Raw genomic sequence first — 20,198 nt, 5'->3', positions numbered from 1 at the left:
AAAGAGAGAAAGGGAAAGAGAGAAAGAGAGAACAAAACAGAGAAAGAAAAAGAGAGAGAGAACAAAAGAGAAAGAATGAAAGTGAGAATGAAAGAGAGGAAAGAAAAAAGAGAACAAAAGAGAAAGAAAGAAAGAACAAAGACAGAGAGAAAGAAAAATAGAGAATGAAAGAGAGAGAAAGAGGTCAAAAGAGAGAATGAAAGAAAAAGAAAGAAAAAGAGAGAGAATAAAAAGAAAAAAGATAGAAAGTAAAAGAGAAAGAGAGAGATCAAAAGAGAGAAAAGAAAAAAGAGAGATCAAAAGAGAGAGAAAGAGAAATCAAAAGGGAGAGAGAGAAAGAAAAAAGAAAGAGAAGAAAAAAGAGAAAAAGTAAAAGAGAGAAAGAGTTCAAAAGAGAGAGAAAATATAAAAAGAAAGAAATGCGAGAGAAAGGAAAAGAAAAAGAGATAGGGAGAAAGGAAAAGAAAAAGAGATAGGGAACAAAAGCGAGAGAGAAAGAAAAGGAGACCAAAAGTGAGAGAGAAAGAGAGAAAGAAAAAAAAAGAGAAAGAAAGATAAAAAGGAAGAAAGAAAAAGAAAGAATGAATGAAAAGAGAAAGGAAGAAAGAAAAAAGAGGGAAAGGAAGAAAGAAGAGGAGAGAGAAAGGAAGAAAGAAAAGGAGAGAGAAAGGAAGAAAGAAAAAAAGAAAAAAGAAAGAAAGAAAAAAGAAAGAAAGAAAAAAGGAAAATGGAGTGAAGGAGGGAGGGAGGAGAGAAGTAAGGAAGGAAGAAAGGAGGGAAAAGGGAAAGAAGGAAGAGATAAAGGAAGGGAGGAAGGAGGAAAGTAAGCAAAAAAGCAGAGAAGCAAAACTAGCCAAAACAACAATTGAATTTAATAGAATATACCCACCTCTGCAAAGTAGGAAGGATGAGGGGATGAGCTTTTCCTTTCATTTGAGGTGCTGCAGTGTGTGCCATCTGGAATCAGGAAGTCCCGAGTTCACATCTCGCCTCAGAGTCACTAGTTATATGATGCTGGGCAAGTCATTTGTCCTGTCTCAGTTTCTTCACCTGTAAAATGGAGATAATAAATAGCACCTACTTCCCAGAGTTCTTAAGAGGATCAAATGAGATAATATTTGGAATGTGCTTAGCAGTGCCTAGTACATAGCAGGCACTTTATAAAATTCACCAACATCATCATTAATCTGTTCTCTAGTACCAAGCTTGGTCATTTGCAATTACATGCCATTCAGGTGTGTGCATTATTAAAAATTCTTTCTTTAAATTGTTGGTTATATATGTTATTTTCCTATTTCGGCTTATTTCCCTCTCTGTCAGTTCACAGAAGATTTTAGTCTTCTTTAATCTTTTAAAACAAGGGATTTCAATCTTTTTTGAGTCATGGACACTGATACTTTGATAAAACCAATGGACTTCTTTTCAGAATATTATTTTAAATCTCATTTCAAAGTTTGCAAAAACACTTTACATATATAATTTCATTTTATACTCATGACCCCTTGAGAGATATGTACTGCTATTTCACTACATTACAAGTCTGGAAACTGAGGCAGCCAGAAGCTAAATGACTTCTCCAGGGTCATACTGCTAGCAAATTTTGTTGCTGGATTTGAAGTCAGATCTTCCTGAGGCAGGTTCATTGCTCTATCGATTGTCCTACCTAACTGCCTCTAAATGCATAAAATACGTGGATTACAAGGAAAACAATTCTATTGAAATACAGTTATCAATTTTTTGAAACTTACTACTCAGCTTCCTCCAGTAGAGTCTTCTTCTGATCTTCATCATGGAATGGAGGTGTCCAGAGGTTGTTTAAAGGCTACTCAGTCTAAAGTCTTCAAAAGTTGCCTTTGTGACTTCAGGACTCTATAAATGACACTGCATTGTCCTTTAACTTTCAGTCTCTTGACATTGAATGGATACCAAGTACTCTGCCCTATGAGCAAAGCAGAAGTGTGTTACCTCGGAAATGTGAGATGGGCAAAGTTAGAGAATCCACCCCAAGGGTTCAAAAGGACTCTTTGTATCTGATCTGCAGCAGAGCATTCTGATTGGCCGTAGTCTGACACACTAACTTGCCTCTAACATAATGATGTCTTTTTGGTCTTCTACAAGAAAGAATAACCACCAATCTTTGATCTTTTCACTGGTCTCTCTACTCCCGGTCTCTGCCCTTCACAAAGTGGTCCAAGTGATTTTCCTAAAGCACAGGTCCATATATGTCACTCCCTGGCTCAAGAACCTTCTGTAACTCTCTAGTGTCCCTAGGATCCATCTTCTCTCTTTGACATTTAAAACTCTTCATGACCTGACATCAGTCTACCTTTCCAGGTGTATTGCACATTGTTGTTTTGCCATTCAGCTGTGTCTGACTGTTGATGACCCTGTGGATCTTGGCAAAGATATCAGGACAGTTTGTCATTTACTTTTCTAATAGACAAAGGCAAACAGAGCTTCTGACTTGTCCAGGGTCACACAGTTAGTGTCTGAGGCCAGATTTGAAGTCAGGTCTTTGGCTCTATCTGTTTAGCCTGTTTTACACATTACTGACCCTCACCTACTCTATAGTTCAGTCAAAATGGCCTCATATAAACCGTTACTTTTTCCATTTCTGTGCCTTTCCAGACGATCCCCCATGCCTGCGATGCAATCCTTCACCTCTTCCTCTTAGGATTCCCAGAATCCTAAGCTCAGCTCAAATGCCACCTTCTTTATAAGTTTCTTTTTATTCCTTTCTATCTCCAGCTGCATGTGCCCTCTTGCTAAAAATCATCTTGTATAAGGGGCAGGTGGGTGGTGCATGGATAGAGAGCTGGCCCTGAAGTCAGAAGGATCCAAATTCAAATCTGGTCTCAGATGAGAAATTAACATTTCCTGACTGTGTGACCTTGGACAAGTCACTTAATCCCAATTGCCTTAGCAAAAACAAACAAACAAAAACCAATCACTTGTATAAATAGAAAAACTGCAATCTACTCCAGTGTGAGCATTACCCGCCATAGAACTCATCACTTGGGGACCGGTGTACCATTCATTGGTCTAGAAGAAATAATGAAAGGGGCAGTTTCAGAGAAACCTGGGGAATTATGTGAATTGGTATGGAGTGAAAAGAGCAGAGGCAGGAGAACAATTTATACAAAACAACAACATCTGAAAGACTCGGGAGTAACGCAGTGAGAGTGGCCAGAGAACTGCTCAGGAGTCATGCTACCTCCTGAGGAGGCTGGATCCCCCCAAGCAGACTGAGACCCAGCTTTCTTCCCTGAGGGAAAGGGCTACATTTAGGTGGGTGCTGATGATGCTTGGGCAGCTAGGAAAGTCACGCAGTTAATTACCAGCCTCCTCCTTTTTTCCCCCAACTTCTCTCCAGCTGATGCCGTACTTTGTAATGGACATATTTGCCTCAATGCCAGGACTCCCAGGACTGTTCGTTGCATGTGCCTTCAGTGGGACCCTGAGGTAAGCTGCCTAAAAATGATTTGCTATCATGAGCACAGCGAGGAGAAGGCTAGTGTTGGAGTTAGGAAGGTCTAACACATTTTGGTTGTGTGACCTTGGATGCTTCCTTTAACTTCTCAATGTCTTCAGACAACTCTAAGACTACAATTCAGAGGAGCTGTAAATATAATGATAATAATAATAATATGATGATGATGTTACAAAATATTAATATAATAATAATTAGCATTTTATTGTACCTACTATGTGCCAAGCATTGTGTTAAATACTTTATAAAAATTATCTCATTTTTATCTTCACAACAACCTTGGGGGATAGGTTCTTTATTATCCCCATTTTATAGTTGAGAAAACTGAGGCAAATAGATGTCAAATAATTTGCCCAGGTTCTTTAAGCTAGTGTTTGAGACCAGATTTAAACTCAAACCTTCATGATTGCAGACCCAATACTCTGTCCTTTGATGGGCATCAGCTGAATGGATTTGGGAGTTCTCTATTCTGAAGAAGTAAAGATTAGGATAAGGATATGTGTGGGTCAGGCTCTGAAAGTCACCTTCATTAAAAAATAGTCTGATCAATGATAAATATAGAAGCAGACTTCCCTTTCTTCTTTGGCTCTACTGTGAAGTGCTAAGACCAACCTGCTTTTCATAGCATTCTAAAGTGAAGTGTACACTGAGAGTAAAACATTTCAAGTCCCAAAGCACTCTGGGAAAGAAGACTCCTTTCTCAAACAAAGGAGAAGAAAACTGGGAGATCTACCAATTCTCCTGTGGAAACAGGTCCCTCTGGCTGCAGAGATAAAGAAATCTGCTTTATTGAGCCCCCCAGAAATCTCTATTTAAGGACTTGTCATCTATGACCAAGGACAGGCCAGAGTTTCATGGAGCAGGGCCAGGATAGTGCTCATAGAACCACTGTTGCTACCTTCTGGGACAGTCTCACATCAGGGGATGGACAAGTCCCAGAAACCAATGGTTGGACAAAAGTTAACCAGCTGAGAATACTAAGCAGGGAAAGGGTGCTAATTGAATTCTGCCTCAAGCATTTCCTAGCTGTGTAAATCTGAGCAAATTATTAGTACCCTTCAGCTTCAATCCCCCATCCCTGTTATCAGCTCTCATGCTGAAATAATAATAACCATTACAATAATAATAGCTAGCCTTTATAATTCACTTTCATCTAGGCTTTATATAGTACTTTCATCTCCTGAAATCAAAGATATGGGGAAGAAATAGCCCTTTTTTATTTAATTTTTATCCTGATATTTTACTTCAATTGTAAAAAGTCAATATTCTTATACTAATCTTCAAAAGAAAACCACACACAACAATTTAAAAAGGTTATAAACATTTATTAAATATATATATTATATTTATTATGTGTATAATATATAATTATAAATTATATATATTACAATACATAATATTACATATAATATATAATGCACTTTTATCTAGGCTTTATATAGCACTTTCATCTCTTGAAATCAGAGATAGAGGGAAAAAACAGCCCTTTTTTATTTAATTTTTATTCTGATATTTTACTTCAATTGTAAAAAGTCAAATTCTTACACTAATCTTCAAAAGAAAAACACACAGAACAATCAAAAATGTTTATAACCTTTTGTTTCTTTAGTTTGCTTTTTTATACTAGGTTATTATCAATAGAACAGACTTTTCTTGAAAAAGTTCATATTATTAGGCTATCTTTGATGCTGGTCCAGATAGATGGCCCCAAGATTACTGCCTTAGTGATTTCCAGCACTCCAAGTATTATTAAGTATGGCAAATACCCCAAAACACTTTTCTTTTTTTTCCTTGCTGAGGCAATTGGGGTTGATAAGTGACTTGCCCAGGGTCACACAGCTAGGAAGTGTTAAATATCTGAGGCCATATTTGAACTCAGGTCCTCCTGACTTCAGGGCTGATGCTCTATCCACTGTACCACCTAGCTACCCCCAAAACACTTTTCTTAAAATGAGATTTCTCATCTCTTAAATACATGGGCTTAGAGAACCCGCAGGAATAATCTCATAAGTATTTAAAATAATAAGTTGTCTTAGGGTAGGGGGACCAGAACACATACTATGAGGGGGCCTGAAATTCTATATTTGTCAATTTTGCTGTTAAAATGAAACTAGTTATATACCTGCTCTCAAAATAAAAATATATATTCCGAAAAAAAAAAATAAAATGAAACTAGTTCCTGAATCAAGTCATTATTTGCATCCATGTAGACTTGCAGCTAAAGTCTGTTTCTTTGAAAGTTTGTATCACCCAGGCAATCAGGCAGTCAGTAAGTCAGCCAATACATATTTTTTATGGATTTATTAGATATGGAACTAGACTAGGCCCTTCATAATTCTTTTTGAAAAATTAAATTCAGTTATTAGCACATATCAACTAAACGTCTAGGAGCAGCCAGAACAACCCTATCTACAAACATTTCTGATGCTGAAATAATAATCACAGCAATAATAGAAAATGGCCTTTATGTAGCACTTCAAGGTTTGTGAAATACTTTGTTATCTCTTTTGATTCTTATCAAACAAAATCCAGTGAATCTAGAATATTACAGAGAAAACTGAAGCAGAGGTAGATTAAATGTCTTCCTTACACTCATACAAGTAGAAAATGTCCGAGGCAGAATTCAGATGTATTTCCTGAATCTCCAAGTCTAGCAATCCTTCCACTATATTGCCCAGCGCTTAGATACTGAGGGCTGATCTGTATCATTCAATGCTATATAATCAGCAATAACTGCTTTACAATTGCTCAGTGAGGAAAGTGAAAGCAGAAGGCCTTGAACTGATATGAAAGGCTGGCTTTTAATTCCACAAACATCTACCTTCTGGGTGTCAGGATCTGTTCTAGGAGCTGGGCAGGAAGATGTAAAACTCAGCCCATGATCTCCAGTAGCAGTTTCCATGACATTAAATATACAAAAGTGTTAGATAAGTGGCAGGAAAAATCTATCCTATTTTATACTATTGGCTTCTTCCTTTCTAATAGGCCGATGTCCGTCCCTCCCGTTTCTCTGGAGCCTTCGGGGCTAGCCAGATTTGATGGATCGTTCTTCCTCCTCCTCTTCTTGAAAGAAGGGAGCCAGTTAGAACAAGATGGTAGCACCTTGTTATTTATTATTCACTCATTTCAGTCATGTCTGACACTTCATAACCCCGTTTGGGGTTTTCTTGGCAAAGATACTGAAGTGATTTCCTTCTCCAGCTCATTTTATTGATGAGGAAACTGAGACAGTTAAGTGACTTGTTGAGAGTCACAGAGTACTGTGTGAGAGTTTGAATTCAGGACTTTTTGATGCCCAGCCCAGTGCCACCTTTGCCCCAACCACAGATGCCTTGATATTTGAGCCCTTTGGAATTGAAATCATCTCACTGACTTGTCCAACCCCTGGCTCCATGGAATGATGGGAGGCTTGTGTCCCGACTGGCTTCTGTGTTCTCTCTCCCTGCAGCACAGTGGCCGCCAGCATCAATGCCTTAGCAACAGTGACTTTTGAGGATTTTGTCAAGAGTGGCTTTCCCAACCTTTCGGACAAGCTGAGCACCTGGATCAGTAAAGGCTTATGTGGGTACAATTGATGGACCTCTTGTTTTGCGCCACTGTCTTAACTTGACCTTGGGTTCATTTTGAAATTTTCCCATCTCTGTGACAGGGTTCAGAATATAGGATTACAGACAGAAACAAGCATACATATATCTGTATAAACAAAACTGTAAGAATACCTGGAAAAAGTAACCAGTGAAAGAGAGGCAGTATGATGTAGGGGAAAGAGTGTTCAGTTTAGAATCAGAAAAAGACTTGGGTAGGAACACGTCTTTCCATTTGTGCTGATAAATTAACTTCTCTGGGTCCATTTTTTATCTGTAAAATGTTGGAGCAGGATAGATTATATGGTCTTTATGGTCCCTTTTATCATATTCTCATCAAAGACTGGTAGTTGAGATGGATATGTGGAAACAAGATATTCAGGGAGAAACTTACCTAAATCTCCCTTTTCCTTCTCAATCTCACTATTTCCCCTAAAATTAAATTTAATTTCCCTAAATTAATTAAAGTTAATTTCTCTAATTAAAGAGACACATTTTGCATTTACATGAGGAAATTTTTTTTTAAATTAAAAGTTTAATGTCTCTATGGTTCCTTTTAGTTTTGAATCCCATGATCCCATGAAATGTATCTGAGCTACAATCACCAAAATGATCATTGGACTATATCCAGGATCATAGCAATACCCTATAGTGGTGAAGCTCTTCAGTGCAGCAAGCTTTCATTTAGGGTTTACTTTAACTGAGCCACTGTGGTAGGCTGCTGAATGCAAATGTCCATTTGTCAAACCCTCCCTCACACACACACATACACACACATACATATGCAGGTTTATATGTATACATATACACACATTAGTACGTGGCCCTAAAAATATATTCAGTTCCATAGTTATTATATGATCTGATCTTTGAAACAGCTTCATGAAGTAGGAATAATGTCAAATAATCAAAATGTACTTATTAAGTGATTACCACGTTCCAGGCTCTGTGCTGAGATTTGGGGGTGCTTTTTGAAGCTAAGTATTCTAGGGAGTCCAATTCATATCAAGATTCTGTCCACAGAACAGATTCAAGTGGCCATTCTCTCTTTCAGGCTTGTTATTTGGAGTTCTCTGTACCTCCATGGCAGTTGCTGCATCCTTCATGGGAGGTGTTGTTCAGGTATTTTGAATTTATTGGGAAAATAGAGGGAAGTTTTCTTATTAATATGATTTCTATATAGAAGTGTATTTAGGAGAGCATTTACTGGGTGGTTTGCCATTTATTAAGCAGTTTTAGAGGCAGTGTTACATAGTAGAGTGCCTGGCTTCTAATCAGGGAGTTCAAATCTCACATCTGATATTTATTGGGATATTAGCTATGTAAACAGAAGTACCTCACTTAAGCTTTCTAGGCCTTAGTATTTAGTTACCAAGTCACAGGTGACTACAACTTTGCAGGTAGAAAGAATTGAGATAATTGGAATCATTCTTCCCTCCCCTGTTAATCCTCTCACATTATTTTCCCCACTAAAGAATCCACATCTTCTTATATTCATATATTTATTATAATTATTTCTTTTGCAGGAAGTGAGTCTGTAGAAGTGGGTAGGTCAGAAAATCCAATCTCTGGTTTTATTGGTGCAGGCAACTCCCCCCAGAGAAAACACTCTCTAATACTATAGATTGCTAACTAATGAGCAGTTCATAATATTAAAGAGATTCACTGAGAATTTGGCTTTTTCAGGGTTGTATAACCATCATGTGGCTGGAGAAGGATTCTAAGCCGCAGCTTCTTGAATCCAAGGCCAGCTCTCTTCTCTATACCACTCCATCATTCTGTATTGATGTATTATTCAAGTTTTTGCCACTTGAGCAAACTATTTTCCAAGGGCAAAATGCCAAAGAAGCTGGGATTAAAAATTGCTGGTTTAAATGAATTACAAACAGATTAAAACAATGATCAACTCTCCAAATGATGGAATGCTCAATCTGGTGATGAGGCACTTTGAGATCATATACAAATATATCCAATTCCCAAAGCAATATTAGGAACTTCATTGTGGATGTTTAGTGTGACCTCAAAATTATCCCTAGCTTTTACTCTCTGAATACATTGGAACTGCTCCTTTTAGGTCCCCTTTAAAAAGGAGTACTCTATCAGTGCCCTACCCATCCTATAAAAAGGAGTACTCTATCAGTGCCCTACCCAACCTATTTTTCAAAATGTTTCCATACCCTCTCGTTAATAAGCAATGATACCCACGCCCAGGGATACTGAATGGCAGAACTAGAAACTCAGTGCTTTTTTTTTTTGCTTGCTTCTTGCTACATCTCACTGCTGAATTTCTTATAAACAATAGAGCATTTTCAGTCTTCTTGCCCTCTCTCTTGTTGTTCAGTAATATCCAATCTTCATGATGCTGTGGACTATATCTCCATAGGGTTTTTCTTGGCAAAGGTATTATAATGATTTCTCCTTTATTTCTCCCTTCCCTCTCTCCACCTTCCTTCATTTCTCAGACTCAAGATCAGCATAAGAACTGATGATCAGGGTTATCCAAGAAGGGAATGTGCTGGCTCAAGGATAGACAGTGCTCCTTTCCTAGGTGTTCAAGCAGAAAATGGATGATTATCTATTAGAGATAATGGTATTAGATGATGTTTGGGCTAGACAATCTTCAAGGATTCTTCTCATTGGGGCACCAAGGTGGTACAATGGCTAGAGCATTGGAGACACTTGTATCTGTTGACTATAGGCAAGTCACACACATGTAGGGCAGAGGTAATAGCAAATGCTTTGCAAAGGTGTTAGAAGAATACAGTGGTGGATATTATATGAGGGTCTTTGCAAACCTTGAAGCACTCAATAAAAGTTAGCCTTTATATTATTCCAAGATTTAAAAGAAAACTTATGGATGCTTCTATAAAGATAAAGCGCAAATATAATAATAGACTTTAAATCCTGCATGAATATTTTAAAGCTGGAACACTGGACTCCCCCATTTCCCACAGGATGGATGTTTTTTGTTCCCTGAAAGATCAACTGATACATCACCACTTTGTTGGGAGTAATTTTTTTTTTTTCACCAGGTATAGAAAACTACTTTATCAACTTTCTGGATTCTCCTAGGTACAGTAAATTAAAATACAAAAGGAGTTTCAAATTAATACCATTGATCAAGAGGGGGCAAATGCAAGGGTTCTTTTATTAAGTATCAGTTGTGGGAAAAGACTGCCTTCAGTCCTGTTAGATTCCAGTTCCTTAAAGCTATACCCAAGTTGTTTATTTCTCTTAAAATGATCCCTGATCAGACATGGGTTCGGGAGCACATTTTGTTGGATAAGGATTCTCTACCTAGAAGAGATCTTTGATCATCTTGTAGAATCATGAAATCTCAGAGATGGGAGACCATCTTGTTTTATATCTAGAACTGGAATCACGTCTCCTATCTACATATAAAAAAGTGCTCATCCAGGCTCTGCTTGATAGTGATGGGGAAGAGAGAGATGGCCCATTCCACTTTGGATAGCTCTAATAATGAAGCTTTTCCTTATCTCACTCTGTGTCTATACAATTTCCATTGTATACCTAGATCTTCCCCAAGTATCTAAGAAATTCAAATTCTGCTTTTATATATATATATATATATATATATATGCTATATACATATAGCATTTGTGAACATTTCTTCTCTTAGCTTCCTTTTTAGTTTAGTATCCTAGTTTCTTGATTCTTATACATGGAAAATTGAATCAAAAGATCGCTAAGGTTTTTTTCTAGTTATAGATTCTGTAGTCTTAGAAAGTCTAAAAAATCCTGTGAAGTTAGGACTCTTTGGCTAGAGGAATTGGGGCAGTGAAATAATCCAGGAAATTTTTATGAAAGAGATGGTCTTGCAAGACAGATTGGATTTCAACCAGCATACACAGGGATGGAGAGAAAAATTGAAAGAGAGGTTCTCAGGATGGGGGGAAAAGATCAGAAAATACATGAAAGTTGGGTGTGGTAGAAGGATACAGAATAGGTGAACAAACTAAGCTAGAACCATAAAGATAATGGATGCCCCAAGATCCTGCCAGGACCAAGTCCAGGTGGGACATGAGTACAATATCTTATCTTTGTACCTTTTGTTCTCCAGGCTGCCCTGAGCATACATGGCATGTGTGGGGGACCCATGCTCGGCCTATTCACTTTGGGAATTGTATTGCCTTTTGTCAACTGGAAGGTAAGAGTTGATGGTTGCTTGTGAAATTTCTCTCCCTTATTTCCCTTTGCTTAAATCATTATCTCTATGATTTGAGAGACCATTTTCTGTACAAAGGCAAATACAAAGAATCCCCTCCCCTCGTCTTTAATCAAAACTGTTTAGGTTGAAGCCTACAACTCTGTATAAAGAAAGTATGAGAATTCCAAGCCAGGGTGCAAGTCCATTCAACAATTTTTTTATTTATAGTTTTATATGTATTGAGGACATGTAAGCAACTTCTTAGTAGTCTAGAGAAAAAAGGAGAAAGAAGAAGAACAAAGAGAGAAAGGAGAATTAACTGCTACTTAATGTTTAATGAATTATATTGAACTGGGTAGATTTGCTCTTGCTAAAAAAAAAACATGTCTGGGGAATGATAATGCCATTTTGCAGCCTGTAGATACCTTTGGAAAATATGTTTCTTGGGAATAGAGGAAATTTTACCTCCTAAGGAGGAAATATAGCTATTCTGAGCACTTGGCACTCTTCTTTTACAGTTTAATATGGTCAAATCCAAGAAGAGCCAGATTTTACTTGTGAACATGGTACTGTAAGTGTTCTTCACTTTTCATTAAGGCTGCAATGTAGGTGACTGGAGATACAAAATGAAAGGGAGTATTTTGTCTCCAAAAGACAGGATCAAGAATGAAATCCAGACTCATAAGTTTTCGAATAACAAATACTCATTTTCACTCATTCTATGAAATGACTTTATACTGTCTAATTTTTCCTTCCTGAAGGGTGCGATAAGCGGCCTCCTGACTGGAATCATCCTGTCTTTCTGGGTGGCCATTGGGGGATTTGTGTACCCAGCTCCAGCAATCAAGACCCGCCCCTTGATTTTATCAACAGAACAATGTGTGCAACTGAATATGACAGAAGCATTACCCACAATGGCTCCTCCAGTGATTGTTAACAGGTACATTTACAACAAAAATACCTCTGGTGAATGTAGAAGCTGATTAAAGCAAACTTTATTTGTTAGTGCTAGATTTGACCCATAGATTCTTTCTTTTCTCAGTGAAATATGAGTAAAACTACATCTGGTGAATGTTGGACTTTGACTAGACCTGTCTGAACCACTAACTTGGGCTGATCAGAGGTATAACAGAGATTTTGGCTCTTAAAGGGGAAGAAAGAAAGTCTCTGAAGAAGGACATTACACTTGAGATCAAATTATTGTGGTGACCCTCTTCTAGAGTCTTCCTTTCCTTCTCAATCTTATAAGATCATCTCCCTTGCCTTTTTTGGTGCAAGTAATCTCGATGTCTCATGCACTGCAAGAGTCCTGCCTCTCACGTTTTTGCTGTAGGTAAAACAAAACAAAAACCTAATGTTACTTGCAGAAAAGGGATCAGAGGGAAAAGTAAGCCTTGGATTTGGAATTAAGAGAACTATATTTGGATACAGTTCTGCTACCTATTCCCTGTGTAAAGTTGATCACATCACTCACCTTCACCTGTCTCTTTTTGCTCTAAAGCCAATGACATGTTTTTTTTAAAGAGGTACCACTGGCTTCCTCCAAGAACAGACAAAGATTAAGAACAATAGAGTTGGGAGTCGGGCAGATCTGCAACTCATCTCTCAAGGAAAGCAATATGTATACTTCTAAGGGACTACATAGAGAGTAACTTTGGAAAGAGAGATTAGGTGCCAGAGGGTCAGGGGAGAGAACAGAAAGGACTGTGTGTAGAAGATGCAACTTGCTCTAAAGTCTTGATATTAGAATTTAGTGCCTGAGGAGAAAAAAAAGTCTTCATTTCAGGTATGAACGGCAGCCCGTGCAAAGACCCAAAGGGAATGATTGTTATGTATGTACAAGGAACAGTACATTCTGGCCAGTGTGGCTAGAAGGCCAAGTATGTGAATAGGAGGAATATATAATAAGCCTGGAAAGACAAACTAGAGCTCTATTGTGAAGGGTTTTTGAATGATGAAGAAGTTGGTATTTTCTCATATAGTCAGGTAGTTAACTTTTGAGCAGAAATTTTATGATCAGACTTTTGTTTTAGAAATAGATCGGTGGTAACTGTATAGATGGTGACTTGGAAATGGGAGAGTCAAGAAGGATTTAATTCTTATAATCCAAGAAAGGATAAGGGCTTGATTTAGAGTGGTGACCATATAAGATATAAGTAGAGATAAAGGAAGGGTTGAGAAACCCTTGAAGGTAAAACTGACAGTTTTTGGAAATCAATTAGAAATGCAGAGATGAGGATTATTCTGGAATTGCCAACTTGGCTGGCTAGAAGGATGGGTGGTAACCGTGACACAAACAATAGTCTGAATAATCAATCAAAATGTTTTGTTTTTTTGATTTTTTTGTTTTTTTTGCTGTTCTGTCATTTTCCTTCCAGGATAGAGACTCACTTCTGCCCTTTATAGTGAAGTAGCTAAATCTAGGCCCCAAGAAGAAGAGGGCAGATGGAGTTATGTCAGATAGACATAATAATGTCTCATCCAACTGAATACAAAATTTAACCAAAAGTGGATCTAGTAATTTGCCCATGATCTCCTTGGAAGCAAGAAACAAGATAAGTCTTGAGATCAGATGTCTATAAATCTAATATGCAGTATTCTTTCCAACATTGCCTTCTGTCTCCTTTATTGTTTTCACTTAATAGTATTTTATTTCTTTCCCAATTACATGTAAAGATATGTCTCTTCCTTTAAAAAAAATGATTCAGACTTATCCTAATTTAAGCTCAGTTTCTTTCTTAGGAACACAACATAAGAGAGGGCATTACTAGCCCTTTTTTGTTTTTTTGCTCTCTGAACATCAATATTTTATTTTATATCTTGGTAAAAATGGTCTTCACTACCTGCAATGCATTCCCTCCTGGCTTATTTCAAGCTTCAAATTAGGGTCTGTCTCCTTAGGAATGACTTTTCTTCCCAATTATTTTAGTATTTATTTAGTTATCTACTTGTTTTATTCCCTAGGAAAAAGTCAAAGCTACCAAGTTGGCAAGTACCCAGGTTGGCAATTCCAGAATAATCCTCATAGCCCCTTAAGAGCAGGAAAGAACTCCCTCCATTGCATCTTTGTATTCTCAGTACCTAGGTCAGCATGTAGGTTGGAAATGTTTGTAAGAGCATAAATTGGAAGGCTATCTAATCCAACCCTTTCATTTTTATAGCAAGGGTTCTTAACAGGGATTTTTGTTAATTTTTGTCTTGGATTTTGTATCAAGAATATTACTTTGAAATATATAAAACAAACAAATTTCTATTATAAACATATATTTTATCATCAACTTCATGTAAAAAAAAATTCTTATTTTATAAAGACAGAAACTGAGGGCCCAAGAGATTATGTGACTTGCCCAAGCTGGGATTCAAACCCAGTTCCTATGACTACAAATCTAGCATTCTTTCCACTACACTATAATGCCTGGTGCTCAATAAAGGGTTAATTGTCCCCTCAAAAATCACATGTCCATGAACCCCAGGTAAAAACTCATCAACAACTCATTATTTGAAACAGCAAAAGCTATATATTCCATGGAAGGGCTACAAAACTCATCTTTACCACAACCTGTAGCATATTTTATAGATGGGGAAATCAAACATCACTAATGATAACATTACAATAGGGATACAGGAATCACTGGATCTCCAGTGGAAATCTATGAGTATCATTAAACTAGTAAGTCATGTTTTCATTTTTGGATGGAAGTAAAGTGAATCCCCATTTGGTAGGTGAGTCACCTTCCCTTGTAATGCCGGAGAAACTGAGCAAGACAGAGATTAGAGAACAATTTAATAATTTATTAAATGGAGAGATTTACTGGAACCAAAAGGATCCATGGTTGGTCCCAGGGCTCAACTAGACTATCTCAACGACTCCAGCCTTGAGTATGGGACAGCAAGATTTTTTATAGGATAACAAGAACAATGACAATAGGGGAGTTAACTGGATGGGGATAACGTAATGGGGGGGGACGCACCTAGGATGACACAATGGAGGGAGGTATTGGAGAGGTTACTGATATTCTAATGATGTCTGAAATGGATAGACCTTTATCCTGTCAAACATTAAGAAGGAATGATTATAACCTAAAGATAGAAAACCTTTATCTCATCAAACATAAAGAGGGAAAGGTTATAACCTGAGGCAGAGTAACTGAAATAGGACAATTAGGGAAACTGGGTCAGGACATTAAAAGGGAACTGTGACACAACACCCTCAGTACTCATTAAAGAGTACATCCTAAATGTCTTGTTGATCTGAGCATTACTCTCCATGGACTCCATTTTTCATTGCTCGCTTTTTGGTCAATGTGCATTTCTCCCTGCTATATAACATTAAGCTAAAATGCCTGCTGCCTGTGGTACTTATTACTGATGATTCCTTTTAAGTGCCTAGGAAGCTGATCAGGTCCCAATGAATTCACTCTTCATGAAATATTCCATTTATGAAGAAAAGAAGCGCTCAGATACAATTAAAGGAGACTTCTAACTTCTGGGAAACATCCTTCTACCAGATATGAAATTAAAACAGCATAATTTGGCTCAGTTTTATTGTCAGCTTATATTGTAGGCAGGGAATTTATGAACTATCATAATTTAATTTAATTCACAGAATTTGAACAGAAAAGTATTGCTTTGTTTGCAAGTTCTTATTAAGCGACTGCTGCTTCTGGCATTGGGCTAGGTCCTGTAGGGAGTTGTAAAAGCAGCAAAACTGCTTCCTCTCAAGGGAAAGAGGAGGAAGAGAGGATACATAGCATGTTTTAAATGGTCTTAGATCATGAAAATCTGACTATTAATCTTTTCACTACTTCTTCACCTCAGAATATCTGGGAGAAAAGGGCCATTAGCATTTTAATTCCTAGAATTATAAACAGGAAAAAACTGGGCTCCAATCTCAGCTGCCACATTTTAACTATGTCATTAAGTATTGCTGACTCAGTCTTTTCATCCATAAAATGGGGGTACTTTCAAAACCTAACAACATCCCAGAGCTACTGTAAGGCATATTCTTTAAAGCACTATTTAAATGGGAGTTGATGTCATTATTGTTTATTTTAATCTACACTTTTGTGTTTCTATAATTTACAATTTTTGTGGCCTGGGGCACTAAAAGGTTAATGTACTTGTCAGATAGCAGTATTTGGCACATAGTAGGTGCTTGATAAATGTGTTAAGTGCTGGGAATATAAAGGATGGCAAAACAAACAAACCCAACTGTAAAATGGAGATAATAGCACTCACCTCCTGGGAGGGATGGTTGTGGTGATTAAATGAGATAAGATATGTAAATACTTTGCAAACTTAAAAAAAATAACCACCTATACAAATGGTAACTATTATTAGTAGTAGTACTTTCTGAGTTTTTCTTTCCTTATCTAAGATTTGGGGAGAGTGACCATATCTACTCTATCTGACTTTGTGGGATTGTTCTGAGCAACACATAATAGATGGACGAGATGTTAGTAAAAAATACTAAGATCGTCTATTTATTTAATATTTATATTTTATTTATTTATATTTATTTATATTAATTATTAATATTTATTTATTTATTTATATTTTATATAAAGTGTATGTATCAAACATATCACCTAATCAAAGATCATCAAAGGCCCCTACACTTAGCTCTGCTAATTGATAAGATGCCCTGGGAGCCAGCAGCAAGTTCCATTTAGCTCTCAAGAGTTTCATCTTATCCAAGGGACCAATAGCCTGTACCAGTGATCACTTCTCTATTTGTATTTCCGCAGACCAGTCCTGGCTGAGACTTGGTACTCGCTCTCCTATCTTTACTACAGTGCTGTGGGGTGCCTGGGATGCATCCTTGCTGGTACCCTTATCAGCTTCCTAACAGGTGGGTACCATTAAGTCAATGTTTGGGAATCCAATCACAATTAATGCTAATTCCAGTAGAGCTAACCTTGTGCACAGTGGGGATTTAGTAGAAGCCAAATGGTACCAAGCAGCCCCTTTGACCTCTAAGGCACCCTTTCCCTAATTGGCTCTGAAAACCCTATTTTACTCCCTTCGAGATATCACACTGAAATCTCTTCCTGGTGGTTTAATAGATAAGACATGGAAACAAACAAACAAACAAGAAAAAAAAACAGGATTTAGTTGTCTCAGAGGTTTGACACCTAACTAGCCTCAGTTTCTCTCTCAAGGACCAAAATTATGGACCAAATAAGAAATCACATTGCCAACCTTAAAATGCTTTATAAATGTTAGTTTTTATGATTTGGGTGGGGCCATAGATTTAGAGTTGGATAGGAATTTAGAAGCTACATAATCTAATCTCTCATCTAATAGCTGAGGAACCTGCAGCTTGGAAAACTTAAGTGATATGCCCAATTTTACACAGGCAGTAAAAGAGAGAAGCTAGTATTTGACTCCTGTTAAATTCTCTGCTTTTCCCACTATATAATAGTAGTTTTATCAATCATTAGCAACTGTGTTTGGATTAGTTAATTACTCTCAGTCACCTTACATGTTCCCAAAGGAAGGGGAAGTGAGATATGACTGTAGAATGAGGATCAGAACATTTTAAAGAAGGAGACAGTGTGGGTGAGTGGGAAAGAAACCAAGACTACTATATTATTGTTTATCCTTCATTTAAAAAAAAGACCAATGACATCACAGAGTGATATCTTGATTTTTTTAGTGAATTAAAGTGAAAAAGTTGTACGAAGTCATTAGACTTGCTTTATTGTCCAGTGGCAAGGCAAGTCATGATGACTGACATACAGGAAGATGGGAAGGATGTAGAGAAAAGGGATAGAAGAAGGAGGTTCTAGACCATATACATTCATCATTCTGCCTATATCTGACCCTGGAAACTGATAGTAATGACAACATTCAGGATATAAGAAATTGGGCTAAGAAAAATAAAGTTTTCTTAAGTCAGGGATTCCTAACCTCAAGTCCATGTACTTGCTTTTTCATATTTTTTTTTTTCAGTATTTTGATAAGTACTTCAATATAATTGATTTCCTATATAATTTTATATTTTTACACACTTAAAAACAATACTCAGAAACCACATTTCACTACAGGATACAGAAAATGTAAATAATTTTTGTCTGAAAGGAAAGGGATGCTATGAAGCACCCCCTCCCATTTTTTTTTTTTTTTTTTTTTAGCATGCTGAGAGTGCTGGTCAAAGCTACCTTAATTGGGCTAATAGTTAAAGTCAAGAGTTTACTTGACTTTATTTGTGGTCAGAACAAATTGATTTCCATTTATCCACGTTAACATCTAACCTGTAGGTTAGACTGGGGAGGGTTTACTTCTCAAGTAGTCAGTTGTTTTGTTTTTCTGAGTGATAGCCTCAGTACCAAATATCCTCTCCAGCCTGCCTGGTTTAGGATCATAATGTTAGGATTAGAAAGATTGTTTGGACATACCTATTTCTTTTATAGAAGAAGGAACCAGATGTAACTTGTCCAATGTCACTCACTGCATTTGTGGTAGAATAGAAAATAAGACATAGATCTCCTGTTCTTTATGCTAATTCATAAATACTGTTGGGAAATGTTTTACAGGTCCAGAGAAAGGCAAAAATATTGAGCCACGATTGATTCGACCAGTTGGAAATTTGTTTTGCTTTTGGTCTAAGAAATACAAGACGTTATGCTGGTGTGGAGTTCAACATGACAGTGAGACAATTCTTGTGAGTTAGTTTTTCACTACTATAAAATCTACCACTTACCTTGAAATTGTCTTTTCAGTGGGTAGAATAAGAAGAATTGACAGGGGCAGCTGGAAAAAAGTCAACCCAGTATACAAACATCTGTTTCTTCCTGGAGTGAGATGTTAGTTCACTAGATTCTGCAAATAAAAGCATGGGCCTAAAGCTAAGAGTCTCAGAAGTAGAAAATCAAGAACTAATCCAAAGGTGTTTTCAACAGATAGAGTTAAAATGAAGTCAAGACTGGAAGAAAAGGGGATGAAGGACCAGAATATAGAAATGGGATTTATATTAATATTGATATTAATCATATCTTGCCCTGATATAATGAAATAATGTACAGCCATTTATTGATTGATTTCAGTTCAAATTTGTTCCCAAATTTCTCCAATCTTTCCTTCTATCCCAGGTGTATTCCATAACTCTTAATAAGAATTAATTGGTTCTTCTGTGTAATCAAACCAATAAGTTTTCAAGGGGAAATTTTCCTACTTCTTACTGATGACTTACATTACAGCTTCTTTCTGGGGTCTTATGTATGGTCTGTCTTCTATTTGCCAGAATAGCTTATTTCAAATTTAGAGAGAAGTCATAATCCCATAATCTTTTCCTTTCATTTTCCTCAGGACAATCTTGAAAATGACACTTCCTGGAAACAAGGAACTGAATCTGCCCTGCAGAATGGACTTAAAGACAACCAGGATCATATTCCTGGCTATAATCCAGATGAGAAAAGTTACACCAATCTGGCTGCTGAGAAAGTCACCCATTTTTAGGGACTAAAGTCTGCTTCTTGTCCCAGTGCTTGTCTCTTTATTGCCGTCCACAATGCAGACACAAAGATGCCTACATATATACATATATATGTATATTTATATATACATGCATATATATTCACATATCCATATATATATATATATGTGTACGTGTGTATGTGTATATATGTTTATTTATGAATGCAAATAATGTAGATAGGAGACTCCTTTCTTAAGTACTCTATGCTTTAGAAACTACCTTCTTGGGCAGCTAGGTGGTACAGTGAATAGACCACAAGCCCTGAAGTCAGGAGATCCTGAGTTCAAATTTGAATTTAGACGCTTAACCCTTCCTAGCTGGGCAAGTCAAAGAAAAAAAGAAAGAAACTACTTTCTTTCATACTTGCTACTCCATGATAGCATCTCAATTAAAGTTAGTTTGAGGTTCATCATAATCCTCAAGATGAAAGGAACTTAAAGAAATCTTACCCATCCTCTAACAAAATTTCCATTCAGC

General features: G+C 37.0%; 1 protein-coding gene across 1 annotated transcript in view; it reads left to right on the top strand.

Moving 5' to 3' along the window:
• Positions 1-19,727, top strand: part of SLC5A12 (solute carrier family 5 member 12) — a 36,046-nt gene extending 16,319 nt beyond the window's left edge. The window contains exons 8-15 of the mRNA XM_003773653.4: positions 3,374-3,462; positions 6,939-7,051; positions 8,129-8,196; positions 11,156-11,242; positions 12,004-12,182; positions 16,990-17,093; positions 18,781-18,908; positions 19,553-19,727. Coding sequence (XP_003773701.1) covers positions 3,374-3,462; positions 6,939-7,051; positions 8,129-8,196; positions 11,156-11,242; positions 12,004-12,182; positions 16,990-17,093; positions 18,781-18,908; positions 19,553-19,702 — 918 coding nt within the window. The 3' untranslated portion in view covers positions 19,703-19,727. The remainder of the gene's footprint in view (positions 1-3,373; positions 3,463-6,938; positions 7,052-8,128; positions 8,197-11,155; positions 11,243-12,003; positions 12,183-16,989; positions 17,094-18,780; positions 18,909-19,552) is intronic.
• The last annotated feature ends 471 nt before the right edge of the window (positions 19,728-20,198 follow it).

The sequence above is a fragment of the Sarcophilus harrisii genome, chromosome 6, assembly GCF_902635505.1.
Source record: "Sarcophilus harrisii chromosome 6, mSarHar1.11, whole genome shotgun sequence".
Classification (NCBI taxonomy): Eukaryota; Metazoa; Chordata; class Mammalia; order Dasyuromorphia; family Dasyuridae; genus Sarcophilus; species Sarcophilus harrisii.
Note: the sequence above shows the minus strand (reverse complement) of the source record. Positions and strands in the feature narration are given on the sequence as shown.